The sequence below is a fragment of the Capra hircus genome, unplaced genomic scaffold (genome assembly GCF_001704415.2).
Source record: "Capra hircus breed San Clemente unplaced genomic scaffold, ASM170441v1, whole genome shotgun sequence".
NCBI lineage: Eukaryota > Metazoa > Chordata > Mammalia > Artiodactyla > Bovidae > Capra > Capra hircus.
This window is the reverse complement of record NW_017190140.1, coordinates 74,673-90,084: the sequence shown is the minus strand read 5'-3', so window position 1 is coordinate 90,084 and position 15,412 is coordinate 74,673. Positions and strand designations below refer to the sequence as shown.

Below are 15,412 nucleotides of genomic sequence, written 5' to 3'. Positions count from 1 at the left end.
ATGGCTAGAGTTTCAATCCTATCCAAAAAAACTATTAATACACATTTGTTCTTATGTAACTTGATTTTTATCATTACTAATTTGAGGGTTTTTTTAATGAAATAAGAAAAAAGTAGCAAGTATTTTTTTTAATATTTTTGTTTGGTTTTTTTTAATAATTAAATAGAAAAAATAGTGAAAAGGGAGTTTGGTAGAGTTTATTCTTGCTAATAAATGAGGGTGTTAAATTAATGCTCTCCAGGTTGTTGTTCAATATGTAGGTGGTTCAATTTTATCACGGCTCCCTCTAGATATCCCAGATAGTATCTTCAGCTCACACTTGGGGCTTATACCTCTTTTACAGGTTATAAGGGGTCCAACGAGACCAGTAGCAATATCTCGTGGAGCATCTACATGAGAATGGTAGACCCAGGTGAGGCATGCTGGGTCAGCTTCAGTGGGTGCATGGCTTTCTGGAATGGTCCAGTTGTAGATGTGGCTGCCTCCTGGGGGTACAGAATCATCAGCTTTCAGCCAGCCAGAGGAACCATCTGGATACAAGGAACCTAAAAAATGAAATTGCACATGCTCAGTCCCAGGGTGAGAGAGACATAGCAGATAGAGAAATCAGGAGAGTGCTGACATATGAGATATCTAGTTTCAGTTTTGTGGAAGGTAGAGTTCTAAAGTTCAGCACAGTATTCCTCACAACCTGAGGAAGGTCAGATTCAGGTAATATCTAGTCAAGAACCCTAGACTTCAAACCAACAGCAGGTTAAAAAGGCAGCAGCCCTTGGGGAAGGAGATATGGCCATTGAAAGTACTATACAGCTTAACCTAGTAATGCTCCAGTGCAAAGCCAATGACATGGAGGAAAGAGAAAATAAAAATTCCCTTCCTCTGAGCACTCACTTTGGAAAACAAAAAGAAGACAACCACAGAATTTCAGTCTGAAGGCAGCTCAATTATCAAATGGGCTACTTATGAAAGAGAAAACAGAGGGAAAATAATTTGCCCAAGGTGATATGGGGAGTTAACAATCAAGTTAGGACCTTCTGACTTCTCTATTCCTCACTCACTGCTGTGTCAGTATTATAAACTGTTGGGCCTGGGATAGTGGGAGCTATGGATGAGTAAACCAATCTTCCTCTTAAGAAGAAAATTCACAGAACACTCCTCTATTTCCAAAACAGTCAAATATTTTATGGGAATTCCATTTAAGCATTTTTTTGTGATAAAAGGTAAATTGAATCACTACATTTTTAATGAACAATTGAGGTTTAGAGACGGGCAGTGACTTGCCCAAAGTTACACAGTGTATGAATAGCAGAGCTGATAATGGTACCCATATTTTCCCTGGGGAGAGTAACTGCCACTTCAGTTCAAAAAAGAAGACTATCTTCATTCCCAGCTTCTCTCTCTCTCTCATAAGACAGTAAATAAAAAGTGATGTTTGTTGCAAGTAGGAGAAAGAAAGGATGGGATATTTTACCTTCTGAGTCCTTTTCATAGAATACACCATGGGGATGGATGGTATAAGGACGAGTGGCAAAATTCTTCAAGTGGATAAGGATGACATCTCCCACCTCAGCCCTCAACACTGGCCCCAGGAAGCCCAACCAGGCTGGCTGAACCATTTCCTCCATGTATGAGTCATCCTTGTATTCCTTGTAGATGGTCTTCTTGTAGCTGTTCCCTATTCGGTTCTTGTCAGACTTCAAGAAGCTAGCAGCTACTCTGGGAAGGAAGGAAAGAGAGACTCACATTTTTGCCTTTCTTCTAGAGGAAGCTGATCAAAAAGTGACCATTTTTGTTTAGGGCAAAATAAGAAGAAATGGGACTGTACTGATCAAAATATGAAAGCCTTAGGCTAGGATCTGATAGACAATGAGAAGTATTAACTTAGAGTGTATGAATTTGCTGATATGCACTTTTAACCTACAAAATCGGCTCCTTAGGTAGGACAGTGGTAAAGAACCCGCCTGCCAATACAAGAGACATAAGAGATGCGGGTTCGATCCAGGGTTGAGAAGATCCCCTTTAGAACACACTCCAGTATTCTTGCCTGGAGAATCCCATGGACTGAGGAGCCTGGCGGATTATAATCCATAGGGTCGCAAAGAGTCAGACATGACTGAAGCAACTTACCACTCATGCACACAACCTATAAAATAGGCAGATTCACTCACTACAGCCTAATATATAGTAGTGGGGAGGCAACCAAGTATGAACAGACCGTTTTTAAGTGCTCAACTTCCTATCCAGTTGGCTTGACTTAGTGTTGTCCTGCTATATACGGGAAGTCTTATAGCATAATGGTTAAGATCATAAACTCTGGAGCCAGGAAGTTTCAATTAAATGCCAACATTGCCATTTCCCCTGGAGAAGGGCATGGCAACCCACTCCCATATTCTTGCCTGGAGAATCTCCCCAGACAGAGGAGCCTGGTGGGCCACACTCCATAGGATCACAAAGAGTCAGACATGACTGAAGTGACTTTGCATGCATGCATTGCCATTTTCAAATCTGTAGGACTTTTAACAGTTTACTTAACTTCTCTGAGTATAATTTCTCCATCTGTAAGATGGAGGTAATCATGGTACCAGCTGTTACTGGTGACTAAGTAATTAAAATACAGAAAGAGTTTAGAAAAATGCTTGGAAAATAGTTTAAAAAAAAAACAATGCTATCTATTACTTCAAAGTATTGGAAATGGGTGATAACAAAGTTATCCCTCAAGGATACTTTTAATCCAGATTCTGTGACTCCAAAACTAGATAATTAGAAAGATCGTTTTTCAAAAAAAAAGGATGGCTTTTTCTTACTCAAATTCTTCCTATAGAACTCTGAGATGTTACCATCAACTTTGGAAAACTCTGATGCTTTGGAAAGACAACATGATTCATGATCACAAAAGATTTTTTAACACATTAATTTTTTTCAGCTGATATTTGTGGAATGCGTGCAGAGCTCTAAGATCAAAAAAAATTTATTCCTGTAGGATCTATGAGAGGCTGAATGGTGAGAGGAGTACCAACTTTGTATCCACATTACCCAGGTTCAAATCCTAAATTTTGCATTTACTGTTGTACCTGGGGAAGTCATTTGATCTCCCTGAGCCTCAGTTTTCTCATCTATAAGATGAGAATATTCATATTCACCTTCTAGTTTCTATAAGAATTAGGTGAGACAAAGTATATAAATTTCTAATATGGTGCCTGTCACAAAATGTTATATAAGTGATACTATTACTGTTCTTTCCTTGATTCTAAGGCTGATCTTATTTTTTCACATTTTCACATATCTTAAATCAGTATAGTTCCACTGAACTATTTGCAGCATACATACATACACCACACACATCTTACAAACACTGTATATATTTCATGTTTCTTTCCTGTTTAAAAGCTAAACACCTATTATTAAAACAGTATTGTGAATATCACCTTAGAATCAAGGCAATATGGAATGACCTTTAAGACCCTAAAAATGCTGAGGGATCTCAGTCTGGAAAAGCAGACTCCATATGAGATGCTGGCTCCTGAGTCAATTAGTTGTTTCTCAGGAAATGCACCACTGGGATTATGGCCCATAGAGATCTGGAGCTGACTGCAACCATACCCTTGGAAAAGGTCCTCAAGAGCTACCTACTGACCTCAAGGGTGCCCCTCCCTAACTCCATCTCTAATTCCACAAGAGATTAAACCTACATGTCACTTTCCAGAGGCTGGTTCGTGATGATATTCCTTCCCTTAGGAGCATAGTTCCACTGCACATCCTGGATCCCCAAGTAGTAGACTCTAGTAGTCCCATCAGTCAGTTGGGGCCACAGAGGTTGCATGAACAGCAGAGCCCAGAGGAGATGGCCTGACTCCATGGCCCACGTTACTCTGGGAAACAGGCAAATGAATAACTTCTGGTAAGGAAGAAAGAGAACAAAGGGACTTTGAATGTATCTGGAAAAGTAAAGAGGCAAGACCTAGACTGAGTGACTGAGAACATAAAAACTGACTAGCCTAGAATCTCTGCCTTACCTGATTCCTTTCAACAAGTGTTCAAGGATCTCTACACATTGGACTTTGGAAGGTAAAGTTAAAAGTCACTGGGACTGACTTTTTTAAGGTATCACTTTCTTCAGAAGAAAAATATGAGTTCATTTTCTTCAGCAGTGTAGAAAGAAGAATATACTCTGGCCCTCAAATTAGGAAACAAGCATCAGTAACCTAATTGAGTCACTGTTACTCACTCAGTACCCAAGTGAAGTCACTAATTCTCCCTGTGTCTCTATTTTCATCATTATCACTTTCTGTCCCTTATAAACTGTGTTTAAAAACAAATGAGAATTCAGCAAAAATCATTTGCTATAATGTTCATAGATGCAAACTGGAAACAGCCAACATGCCCACGACACTATAATGGATGAGTAAATTGTATTTTATTTATATAATGAAATTCTGTATAGCAATAGTAATGAGCAAACTAACACTACATGAAAATATAGATGCCTCTCACAAATATAATATTGCAGAAAGAAACCAGACACATAAGTAAATATTATATGATTTCATTTTTGTAAGGTACAAAATAGGCAAAGCCAATCTATGCTGTTAGAAGCTAGGATAATGTTGCCTTTGATGTAGGGATCACTGGCTGGTAGGGAAGAAGAGGAAGGCTTTTAGGTAATGTTCTGTTTCTGAATTTAACTGTTGATTACATGGATGTGTTCTATGAAAATAAACTGAACTGTGAACTTAGCACATATTTCAGAAGAAATGTTCTTTGCTGGTTCTTTGCAATGCACAAATCCATCTAATGTGTCCAATCTTGACTCAGAGTTGGAACTAAGCCTCTAGTCCTTCATTCTGATACATCAACATGGCAGTTAGACTTCTTGGGCTGATATGAAACACTCAGTCATACCACAGACACAGTGAATCCAAGAAACACAAACAACATAACATATACACAAATATACATATACTTGCATATACATAGACACATGCAGTCTTATTTAAGAGCAGAGACACGCATACTTGCATCCACATTAGTTCCACAGTGTCACATAGAGCCTTAGTCACTGTCATAATAATAATAACCTATAATGGAAAAAAATCTGAAAAAGAATATATATATTTCTGAATCACTTTGGTATATACCAGAAATTAACACAATATTGAAAATCAACTATACTTCAATTTAAAATAATAAGTCAATATTTATAATGTGTGTATATGTCAGACACTGTTTAAAATGTTTTATAGATTAAATCATTCAATCTTTACAAATGTACTATGAAGCAAATATCTTTATTATCCCCATATTACTAGAAAGAACTATAAAACAGAGATATGAGGTAATTTGTCAAAGTTCCCATAGTTAACAATCAGCAGAGTTGGCTTGTGTGGTAAAAGGAGTATGAGTTCAGTGTTTATGCTTTTCTTTTTCTGAAGTATAAGTGATTGATAATATTATATTAGTTTCATGTTAATTACCATGCTATACTACTTTTCACAAAATATATTTGCACATGCACAGAGAACATTTGTAGACATATCTTGCTTTATTATGCTTCATTTTAATTCACTTCACAGATATCATGTTTTTTACAAACTGAAGGTTTGTGGCAGTTCTGCATTGTCAGGTGATGTTTAGCACTTTTTAGCAATAATATTTTAAAATTGATATATGTACATTTTAAAAGACATAATACTATTATACACTTAATTGACGACAGTATAGCATAAACATAACTTTTATATGCATTAAAATTTTTTTAAAAAGTATGAAGATTTATTACAACATGAACTTTACTGCAGAAGTCTGGAACTGAACCTGCAATATCTCCAAGGTATGCTTCTTTGTGTTTATAGCTATTGTCATATCTGAGAATACCCCATATACTCTGAAATAAGCAATCACATGTAGTTATGATCACTTCCAGAGATAGACATATATATTTATATAGGCAAAGATATATCTAATGAGTATCATTCATGATGATGATAATAATGATGGTAACTATCATTCATGGAGAAATTACTATACAATAAACATGATGCTCAGTTCTTACATAAATTATTTCATTAAATCTTCAACCTAACCACATGATATTAGGGACTTTAATTGAAAACAGAAAGTAAAAAATATGCACAGACTCACATGTGGATAGGAAACGCCCAGATACTTACCCTGATTGATAAATAGAACTATGGACCTCTCTAAAAATTCTCAAACACTTCCACACAAAGCAGTGGCACAAGTGTGTAACAACCCCTCCCAGTTTTCATATGACATTTGGAAGAAGCCCTTGATATGGGGGAGAACCTGCCTTGCCTGGAGAATCCCATGAACAGAGGAGCCTGGCGGGCCACGGTCCATGGGGTTGCAGGGAGTCGGACATGACTGAAGTGACTAAGCACGCTGCCTTGGATTCTTCTAAAACCTGGCTTTCCTGCTGACCAGTTGTGTAGACTTGGGTAATACTTAGGCACTCTGAAACTGTTTTCTTATCTATAAAATATATATAATACTATAAGCTTTGGAGAAGTAAATTAGAAAACTTACATGAAAAGGCCCCAGGACAATTAGTGTTTAGAATATAACAAACTATAACTGTTGGTTTCCTTTCTCTTCTTTCTCCCTCCTGGCGACAGTTTGTTAATTTATCTTTACTGTCTCCCACACATCATATATTTCAACTCTAAGGGCTAACTTAAATCTTATCTGCTCCAGAAGACCCCCTGTAGCCTCTTCATATCACTGTCCTCTGAAGAACTACTTACTCTAAATAGCATAAAATTGCATGAAATCAGACTTTGTATTATTATTACTTTTGTCTTATAAGCTGCCTCATGAACTGTCTTTATTTACCAGCTTGAACTATAAATTCCTTGAGAGTGGATGTAGTATCTTAGAAGTTTTTGTGTATCTATTGAAAGATACTTTGATGGGAGCCCTGCAGATACATTTTACATTGAAGACACAGGCTTTGGAATCAGACTACCTAAACAAACCCTGGCTTCACTTTTCCTAGCTGCGTAACTTGATAAACTGCTCTACTTCTCTGGCCCTTGTGTTTTCATCTTAAATGGAATTAATATTATTTACTACTTCTCAGGGTAGTTGTGAGGATTAAATGAAATAAGATCTGTAAGTGAATAGAACACAAATAAATATTTAAGTGCACCAGTAAAAGACCAAAAGGCATTAGTGGCTATGATTATTATAGATAAGGAAATAGGTTTAGACATGAAAATTGCCAGGCTCACAAAGCTTTAACATTTTATGGATATCCATAACACAAACACATTCATAAGTTCCTATATACAATAGCACATTGTAAGCATACAGGCACATGTATATAGCTGAGATTAGTTTCTTTGGAAGCAAAATGATATAATGAAAAGAACCAGAACTTTTGAATCAGATAAATTCAGGTTTGAGTACTGTTTTCAAATGTGTTTGAAAGAAACAGCACAGGGACTCAGTAGGTATCTGATAAATATAATTTCTCATTTCCTCTAGTCACTAACTTCCTATTTTATTCCTAAAGATGCATTTGTTGTTGCTATTACTATTGTTGTTTTTAAATTAGGTTTATTATTATAAAACAAAAGAAAGGGAGAACCCATAACATTCTTTCAGAATCATTTGTATATTTCATAGTAAAATTGAAAGACTCTAGACTCAGAAAAAATTAGATTCTAATTCTGGAATCATCATTTACTAGTTGTATAACATGGAACAAGTCACTTAGTTTCTTGAACCTGAGTTTTCTCATTTCTTAAATGGAGATAATCTCTGGTTTGGCCTCCTGATTAGTTTGCTATGAAAATCAAATGAGATGAAGGATTTGGAAGCCCTACATAAATTATTCATTTGGGGAGGGCTATTTTTAATCAGTTGAGCCCACAGGAGGAGATCTTATAGAAAGGCCAGACTGAGGAGGAAAAATAAAAAGGGAAAGGTAAAAAGGGAAAGGGGAAATGAAATAATATGAGGAAGAATCCTGGAGGAAAGTTAAAAAGGAGGACAGAAGGAAGAGGTGCTCAAAGGATGGGAGGGAGAAAGAGAAAGAATTTCTGGGATACTTTGAATTAGACATAATTTAGTTAATATACACTGAGACTAAACAAACCTTACTTTCCTGTTATACCAATGTTACCTGGGCTTGGTTCCCTTTATCCACAATTTGCATCACTGTTTTCCTAGAATTTTCTAATTGTTCCTTAAATGTGATAATGTTCTTTTCTTGCTAAGTTGGAGTATACTGGCCTGGACAAGTATATCCTGGGCAAAGGATCACTCAACTGAACACAAATGCTGAGCTATCCTAGAGGTTTTGTCTCCAATTTCAGCAGTTTTATTAATAGAACCCTCTATCAAGATTGACCTTTTGGTCTTCTACTTTCTTAATGTTTTTGTGGCTTTTTCTTCACCTTCTGACTCAAAATAGGGGATTTCCTCACCTTTAGGCAGTATGGGACTTTTTTTTACTAGAAGGGACAATCAAGAGAGTGTTGAGAGCCTCAAAAGACTCCATATAGCACAAGTACAGTTTACATTATTTTTAATCATTGTCGTTGTATTCTACTGTGTCAGAAGTGGGGAAATTGAGGCCCAGAGGGAGAGACTCTAAGTCTCTAAGTTCTAAAAGCTAGTACTAGAACTTAAGATCCTTTAGCCTGACAATCATGTATATCATCACTGTGCTTTTCCTGGGACAATATGATTTCACTACATATGTGCATTTATATTAGGGGTTTTTCTTTATTTCCTCATACCCTAGTTGTGGTATAATAGAAAGTATACTGATACAAAATTATAAGACCTGGGTTGAAATTATTTTTTTGCCTATAATAGCTACGTGTCTTTCAACAAGTCAGTTTCACCTATTTTGCTTCAGTTTTCTCATCCAGAATTATGGATAATATTTTATAAATTGTTTTGAGGATCAAACAAAATAATAGATGTATGACCCCCTTTCAAAGGGCTTAGAATACAATAAATGATTAGTAAAAGTCTTAATGCATTAATGGATTCATACATCCATAAAAACTTCCAGAAACTATACTTTTTCAACCCCTTGACATGACATATAGAAAACGAAGACCAGAGAGATAAAGGGGTTTGCTTAAAGCCAAGCAACCAGTTACTGGCAAGGCCAGAATTTGAACCCATATTTTCAAAAACATTTCTTCAACTTAGGCACTAAGTGTGAGAAACAATTTAGATTTTAAGCTGATAGCTTAGCTCAGCTATCATTTACTGTCTTGCTCTGTGCCAATCTGGATCTCAAAGTATGAAAGTAAGTAGTTGTTTTTAAGTGTTCCATCACCTCAATAAACCCCATAAACTGAGACCAATAAATGAGCATACTATTTTAACAGGAAAATTAACTACTCTCTACAACTCCAGAATCATCTCTGAAACAGCTGAGCAATGTCCCTGGCCATTTTGATGAGAGGAACAAAGAGAGCATATTTTACATTTTAACTTTCCTGCACATTCAGCTGTGCTTCCTCCTTCTCAGCCACTGACTTTCTCTCCCTGTGGGCCCAGGATTTCTCTAAACCAAGCTGAATATAAAGTTTTGTTTTTTGTTTCAAAGAAAAGGAGGTAGGGTTTAGAAAGGGGCGGAGGAAGCTTACCTTTGCTGGAGAAAACTCTTCCATATTCATGTCAGTGGCTTAATGAGGCTAAACTGCAGACCCGAGCATGAGTCTGCCAGCCCTGCTCAGTTAGTATCCTGGGTTACAAGGCCTTTCTCATAAACAAAGTCCAGGGCTCCAATTGGCTGGTGTTACTGGGAAGGAGTGAATGGAGGCTGGAGCAGTTCTGGTTGCCCTCTTTTCCAGAAACTAATATACTGGAATGTCTTGTTCCGGACCTGGTTTGGTACAAAACCCGGTATGGTTCTTTAACCATATCCGGGTGTTTTCCAAATCCCGGTTAGGATTTCCGGAGGAATTACAAGAGGGTGGGTTGCACTTCTGTTATCTCAGCTTGCTGGTTGCTATTTGCTGAGAGGGAGGAGGAAATGCACTGTCAGTGAAGCTGGTGAAACCTCACAGAAAGATTCCAATACTTCCCTTTAAGAAATAGGGCCCACTGCAAGGGTTATGAGATGTGAGAAGAGCTCCCATCCTCAACACTTTCTCTTGTTGTGAAGCACAGTTATCAGCCCTGCTATTATTCTGAGACCATGGTTGCTTGATAGTAGAGAAAAACAAAAACTGATAATAAAACAAAGAGCCTTCTACATGCTAGTCCCTATGTTAATCACTTTACATATATTCTCATTTAAAATTCACAATTATTCTATGAAAAGAATATGCTAATTCATATTTTACAACTGAAGAAAAGCAGACTCTGAGAGGGAAAGTAACCATTCAAAGTCACACTGTTAATAAGAGGGGGGAATTGTAGTAGGTCTGTCTAGTTTCTTAGTCACTACACTACCACACTCTGCTACTTAATGGAGAAACCCAGAAAGCCCTTTTGCAATGAGGGAAGTGATTTCACAGTTATTGAGTGCCTGCTGTCCACCAGTTACTGCTAGATTTAAAAAAAAAATGTATATTAACTCTGCCACTGCCATTTTTAGCAGCTTCTTGAGTGGACTCCCAGGGTCATATTACTCATATTTTTCATTGTGGAGACCAGATGCAGCTAGTAGATAGCTTGGATTAACATAGATCAGCACCCTAAAACCTAAGAAGACCCAGAAGAACTGGAAATATTAATTTTTTTAAATGAAACTAAAAAATATCAAAATGTGTCCCAAAATCTCTGAGTGAAGCTGAATTCTGAATTTGTTTAAAAGCAAAGGCCATCTTTGTTCTTGCTAGAAAGAGAGGGTAGTGAAAAATCACTAGCCTGAGTCAAGTGACCCAAGTTCCTTCCCTCACTGGCTCTTGAAGTAATCAACTATGTGGCCTTGGTACAGGACTTTCTTTTCTTTGGGCCTAAGTCTTTCAATTTGTACACTGAGAGCCTTAAATGAGATATAGACCCTCTCAGCCCTATAAATATACATATCTAGGATTCCATGAAGAACTCACATTCTTGATATTAAGAGTAGAAGCAAAAGAGGTTTTAAACATGCAAAGTATAAGAAAAGAGTGGGTGCAGAGTAATTTGTGGAGAATTCCATGTCTCTTTGGGAAGGATTATATCTACCCATCAGAATCAGCTATAGGAAGGAAACAGGTATGATGGCAGTTCCACCATCTAGTATCCTTACTTGTGATGAGGTGATCTTGGCTAGAAGCAGGTGCTGTTCCCCAGGCAGTCTCGACACATTATTATTATTTTTTTCTCTCTCGAATTTAAAGTATCTGGAGCAGGGTCCAGGGAGGAGGAGTTTCAAAGACTGAGGCAATGGGGCAAAGTCTGGGTCATAAAACACTGGAGGTGCTTAAAGGTGCCTAAACATGTAGGAGCTACCCCTACAGACTGCATCTCAGGCTAAGCCAGGAAGAAGCACCAGTAGGGAGAAGGGAGGAACCACCATTTATTCAGCTCCTTTAGAAATGATCAAGGGAAGCTGGATCAGGTAACAACAGGCCCTAGGACTATCTGCCTCTTCCCCACTTAGCACAAATGTGGACCTTGAAGCTAGAGGTGGGAAGGTGGAGATCAAACCCACTAAGCTGGGATCCAAGTCCAGGCTTTAAGGCATTTATGAGAGGGAGGGATAAGGATAAGGCCTGTGTTCTGACTCACAGATGATAACAATAAACAGATCTTATAGATATGCTTGAGTCAACACAGTGAAGGCTGCAGGAAGCCAGCTAGGCCAGATTTCTGAGCCTATATTATTCATTCAGCAGTTCACTGAAAGGACACCCAGTACCAACATATGCAAATCCTGGGCCTATTTTTAGTGCCTTTCCTCAAGGATCCCCTTAAAAGGGTTTCAGTTGATACCTATAGACCAGGAATTGGTAAACTATTTCAGTAAAACTCTAGTTTGTAAATGATTTATGTGCAAAACATATAGTCATTAAAATAGGTCATTATAGTACATTGGGTATATCTATATACCAATAAAAGGTAATTTACAAAAACAAGCAGCAGACCAAATTTGGCCCATGAGTTGCAGTTTGAATCCCCTGCAATATACACATTTACAATATGAAAACATTGTTAAGAGTGTAGAAACTAGATTTAAATCCCAATTCTGACACATCCTGATTCTATAACCTTGAAAAAGTCATCTAAGTCTTCTAAACTTCAGTTTTGTGTTTCCAAAATGGAGATAATGGCTTTATTTCATAGAGTTTTTATGAGGACTGAAATAAAAACTTCAGTTCAGTATCACAATCATGTCCAATGTTTTGTGACCCCATGGACTGCAGCACCCCAGAGTTCCCTGTCCATCATCAACTGCCAGATCTTGCTCAAACTCATGTCCATCGAGCCAGTGATGCCATCCAACCATCAGATACTCTGTTGTCTCCTTCTCCATCTGCCTTCAATCTTTCCCAACATCAGAGTCTTTTCCAATGAGTCAGTTCTTCGCATCAGGTGGCCAAAGTATTGGAGCTTCAGCTTCAGCCTCAGTCCCTCCAATGAATATTCAGAAGTGATTTCCTTTAGGGATTGACTGGTTTGATCTTTTGCAGTCCAAGGGACTCTCATGAGTCTCCTCCAACACCACAGTTCAAAAGCATCAATTCCTTGGTGCTTACCTTTCTTTATGGTCCACCTCTCACATCCATACATGACTACTGGAAAAACCATAACTTTGACTAGACAGACTTTTTTCAGCAAAGTGATGTCTCTGCTTTTTAATACACTGTCTAGGTTTGTCATAGCTTTTTCAGCAAAGTGATGTCTCTGCTTTTTAATATGCTGTCTAGGTTTGTTACAGCTTTTCTTCTAAGGACCAAAGTTATTTTAATTTCATGGCTGCAGTCACCATCTGCAGTGATTTTTGAGCCCAAGAAAAGAAAGTCTGTCACTGTTTCCATTGTTTCCCCATCTACTTGTGATGGGACCAGAGGCCATGATCTTTATTTTTTGAATGGTGAGTTTTAAGCCAGCTTTTTCAGTCTTCTCTTTCACTTTCATCAAGAGGCTCTTTAGTTCATCTTCGCTTGCTGCCATAAGGGTGGCAATATTTGAGTGTATTAGTATTTCTCCCCACAATCTTGATTCCAGCTTGTGCTTCATCAACTTCAGCATTTCATATGATGTATGCTGCATATACATTAAATGAGCAGAATGACAATATACATCCTTGATGTACTCCTTTCCCAATTTGGAAACAGTCTGTTATTCCACTTCTGGTTCTAACTGTTGTTTCTTGACCAGCATACAGATTTCTCAGGAGGCAAGCAAGATGGTCTGGTATTCCCATCTCTTGAAGAAATTTTCACAGTTTGTCATGATCCACACAGTCAAAGGCTCTATTGTAGTCAATGAAGCAAAAGTAGATATTTTTCTTGAACTCTTTTGTTGCTTTTTCAATGATCCAGCAGATGTTGGCAATTTTATGTTTGTTTCATCTGCCTTTCTTAAATCCAGCTTGCACATCTGGAATTTCTGTTGAAGCCTAGCTTAGAGAATTGTATGCATTACTTTACTAGCATGTGAGATGAGTGCAATTGTGGGCAGTTTGAACATTCTTTGGCCTTGTCTTTCTTTGGGTTGGGAATGAAAAATCACTCTAACTATCCACATCCATTTCATTTACAAATGCTGACACACTTATATCTTAAGTATCTTTTTTAAATTTTTTTTAATTTAATTTTTTTTCAATTTTAAAATCTTTAATTCTTACATGCGTTCCCAAACATGAACCCCCCTCCCACCTCCCTCCCCATAACATCTCTCTGGGTCATCCCCATGCACCAGCCCCAAGCATGCTGTATCCTGCGTCAGACATAGACTGGCGATTCGATTCTTACATGATAGTATACATGTTAGAATGCCATTCTCCCAAATCATCCCACCCTCTCCCTCTCCCTCTGAGTCCAAAAGTCTGTTATACACATCTGTGTCTTTCTTGCTGTCTTGCATACGGGGTAGTCATTGCCATCTTTCTAAATTCCATATATATGTGTTAGTATACTGTATTGGTGTTTTTCTTTCTGGCTTACTTCACTCTGTATAATTGGCTCCAGTTTCATCCATCTCATCAGAACTGATTCAAATGAATTCTTTTTAATGGCTGAGTAATACTCCATTGTGTATATGTACCACAGCTTTCTTATCCATTCATCTGCTGATGGACATCTAGGTTGTTTCCATGTCCTGGCTATTATAAACAGTGCTGTGATGAACATTGGGGTACATGTGTCTCTTTCAATTCTGATTTCCTCGGTGTGTATGCCCAGAAGTGGGATTGCTGGGTCATAAGGTAGTTCTATTTGCAATTTTTTAAGGAATCTCCACACTGTTCTCCATAGTGGCTGTACTAGTTTGCATTCCCACCAACAGTGTAGGAGGGTTCCCTTTTCTCCACACCCTCTCCAGCATTTATTGCTTGCAGATTTTTGGATCGCAGCCATTCTGACTGGTGTGAAGTGGTACCTCATTGTGGTTTTGATTTGCATTTCTCTAATAATGAGTGATGTTGAGCATCTTTTCATGTGTTTGTTAGCCATCCGTATGTCTTCTTTGGAGAAATGTCTATTTAGTTCTTTGGCCCATGTTTTGATTGGGTCGTTTATTTTTCTGGAATTGAGCTGCATAAGTTGCTTGCATATTTTTGAGATTAGTTGTTTGTCAGTTGCTTCATTTGCTATTATTTTCTCCCATTCAGAAGGCTGTCTTTCACCTTGCTTATATTTTCCTTTGTTGTGCAGAAGCTTTTAATTTTAATTAGATCCCATTTGTTTATTTTTGCTTTTATTTCCAGAATTCTGGGAGGTGGGTCATAGAGGATCCTGCTGTGATGTATGTCAGAGAGTGTTTTGCCTATGTTCTCCTCTAGGAGTTTTATAGTTTCTGGTCTTACATTTAGATCTTTAATCCATTTTGAGTTTATTTTTGTGTGCAGTGTTAGAAAGTGATCTAGTTTCATTCTTTTACAAGTGGTTGACCAGTTTTCCCAGCACCATTTGTTAAGGAGATTGTCTTTACTCCATTGTATATTCTTGCCTCCTTTGTCAAAGATAAGGTGTCCATAGGTGTGTGGATTTATCTCTGGGCTTTCTATTCTGTTCCATTGATCTATATGTCTGTCTTTGTGCCAGTACCATACTGTTTTGATGACTGTGGCTTTGTAGTAGAGCCTGAAGTCAGGCAAGTTGATTCCTCCAGTTCCATTCTTCTTTCTCAAGATTGCTTTGGCTATTCGAGGTTTTTTGTATTTCCATACAAATCTTGAAATTATTTGTTCTAGTTCTGTGAAAACTATGGCTGGTAGCTTGATAGGGATTGCATTGAATTTGTAAATTGCTTTGGGTAGTATACTCATCTG

At 37.7% G+C, this 15,412-nt stretch overlaps 1 protein-coding gene across 3 annotated transcripts in view; it reads right to left on the bottom strand.

Annotated features, from left to right (window-relative positions):
• Positions 1-9,891, bottom strand: part of LOC102181017 (hephaestin) — a 36,739-nt gene extending 26,848 nt beyond the window's left edge. For 2 of the 3 annotated variants that reach the window (XM_018045088.1, XM_018045089.1), the window contains exons 1-4: positions 9,630-9,891; positions 3,690-3,895; positions 1,472-1,716; positions 333-545 (exon numbers count right to left, since the gene is read on the bottom strand). In XM_018045088.1, the coding sequence (XP_017900577.1) occupies positions 333-545; positions 1,472-1,716; positions 3,690-3,895; positions 9,630-9,659 (694 nt within the window). In that variant the 5' untranslated portion in view covers positions 9,660-9,891. The remainder of the gene's footprint in view (positions 1-332; positions 546-1,471; positions 1,717-3,689; positions 3,896-9,629) is intronic. The other variant, XM_018045090.1, reaches the window with a different exon arrangement.
• Between the last annotated feature and the right edge of the window lie 5,521 nt (positions 9,892-15,412).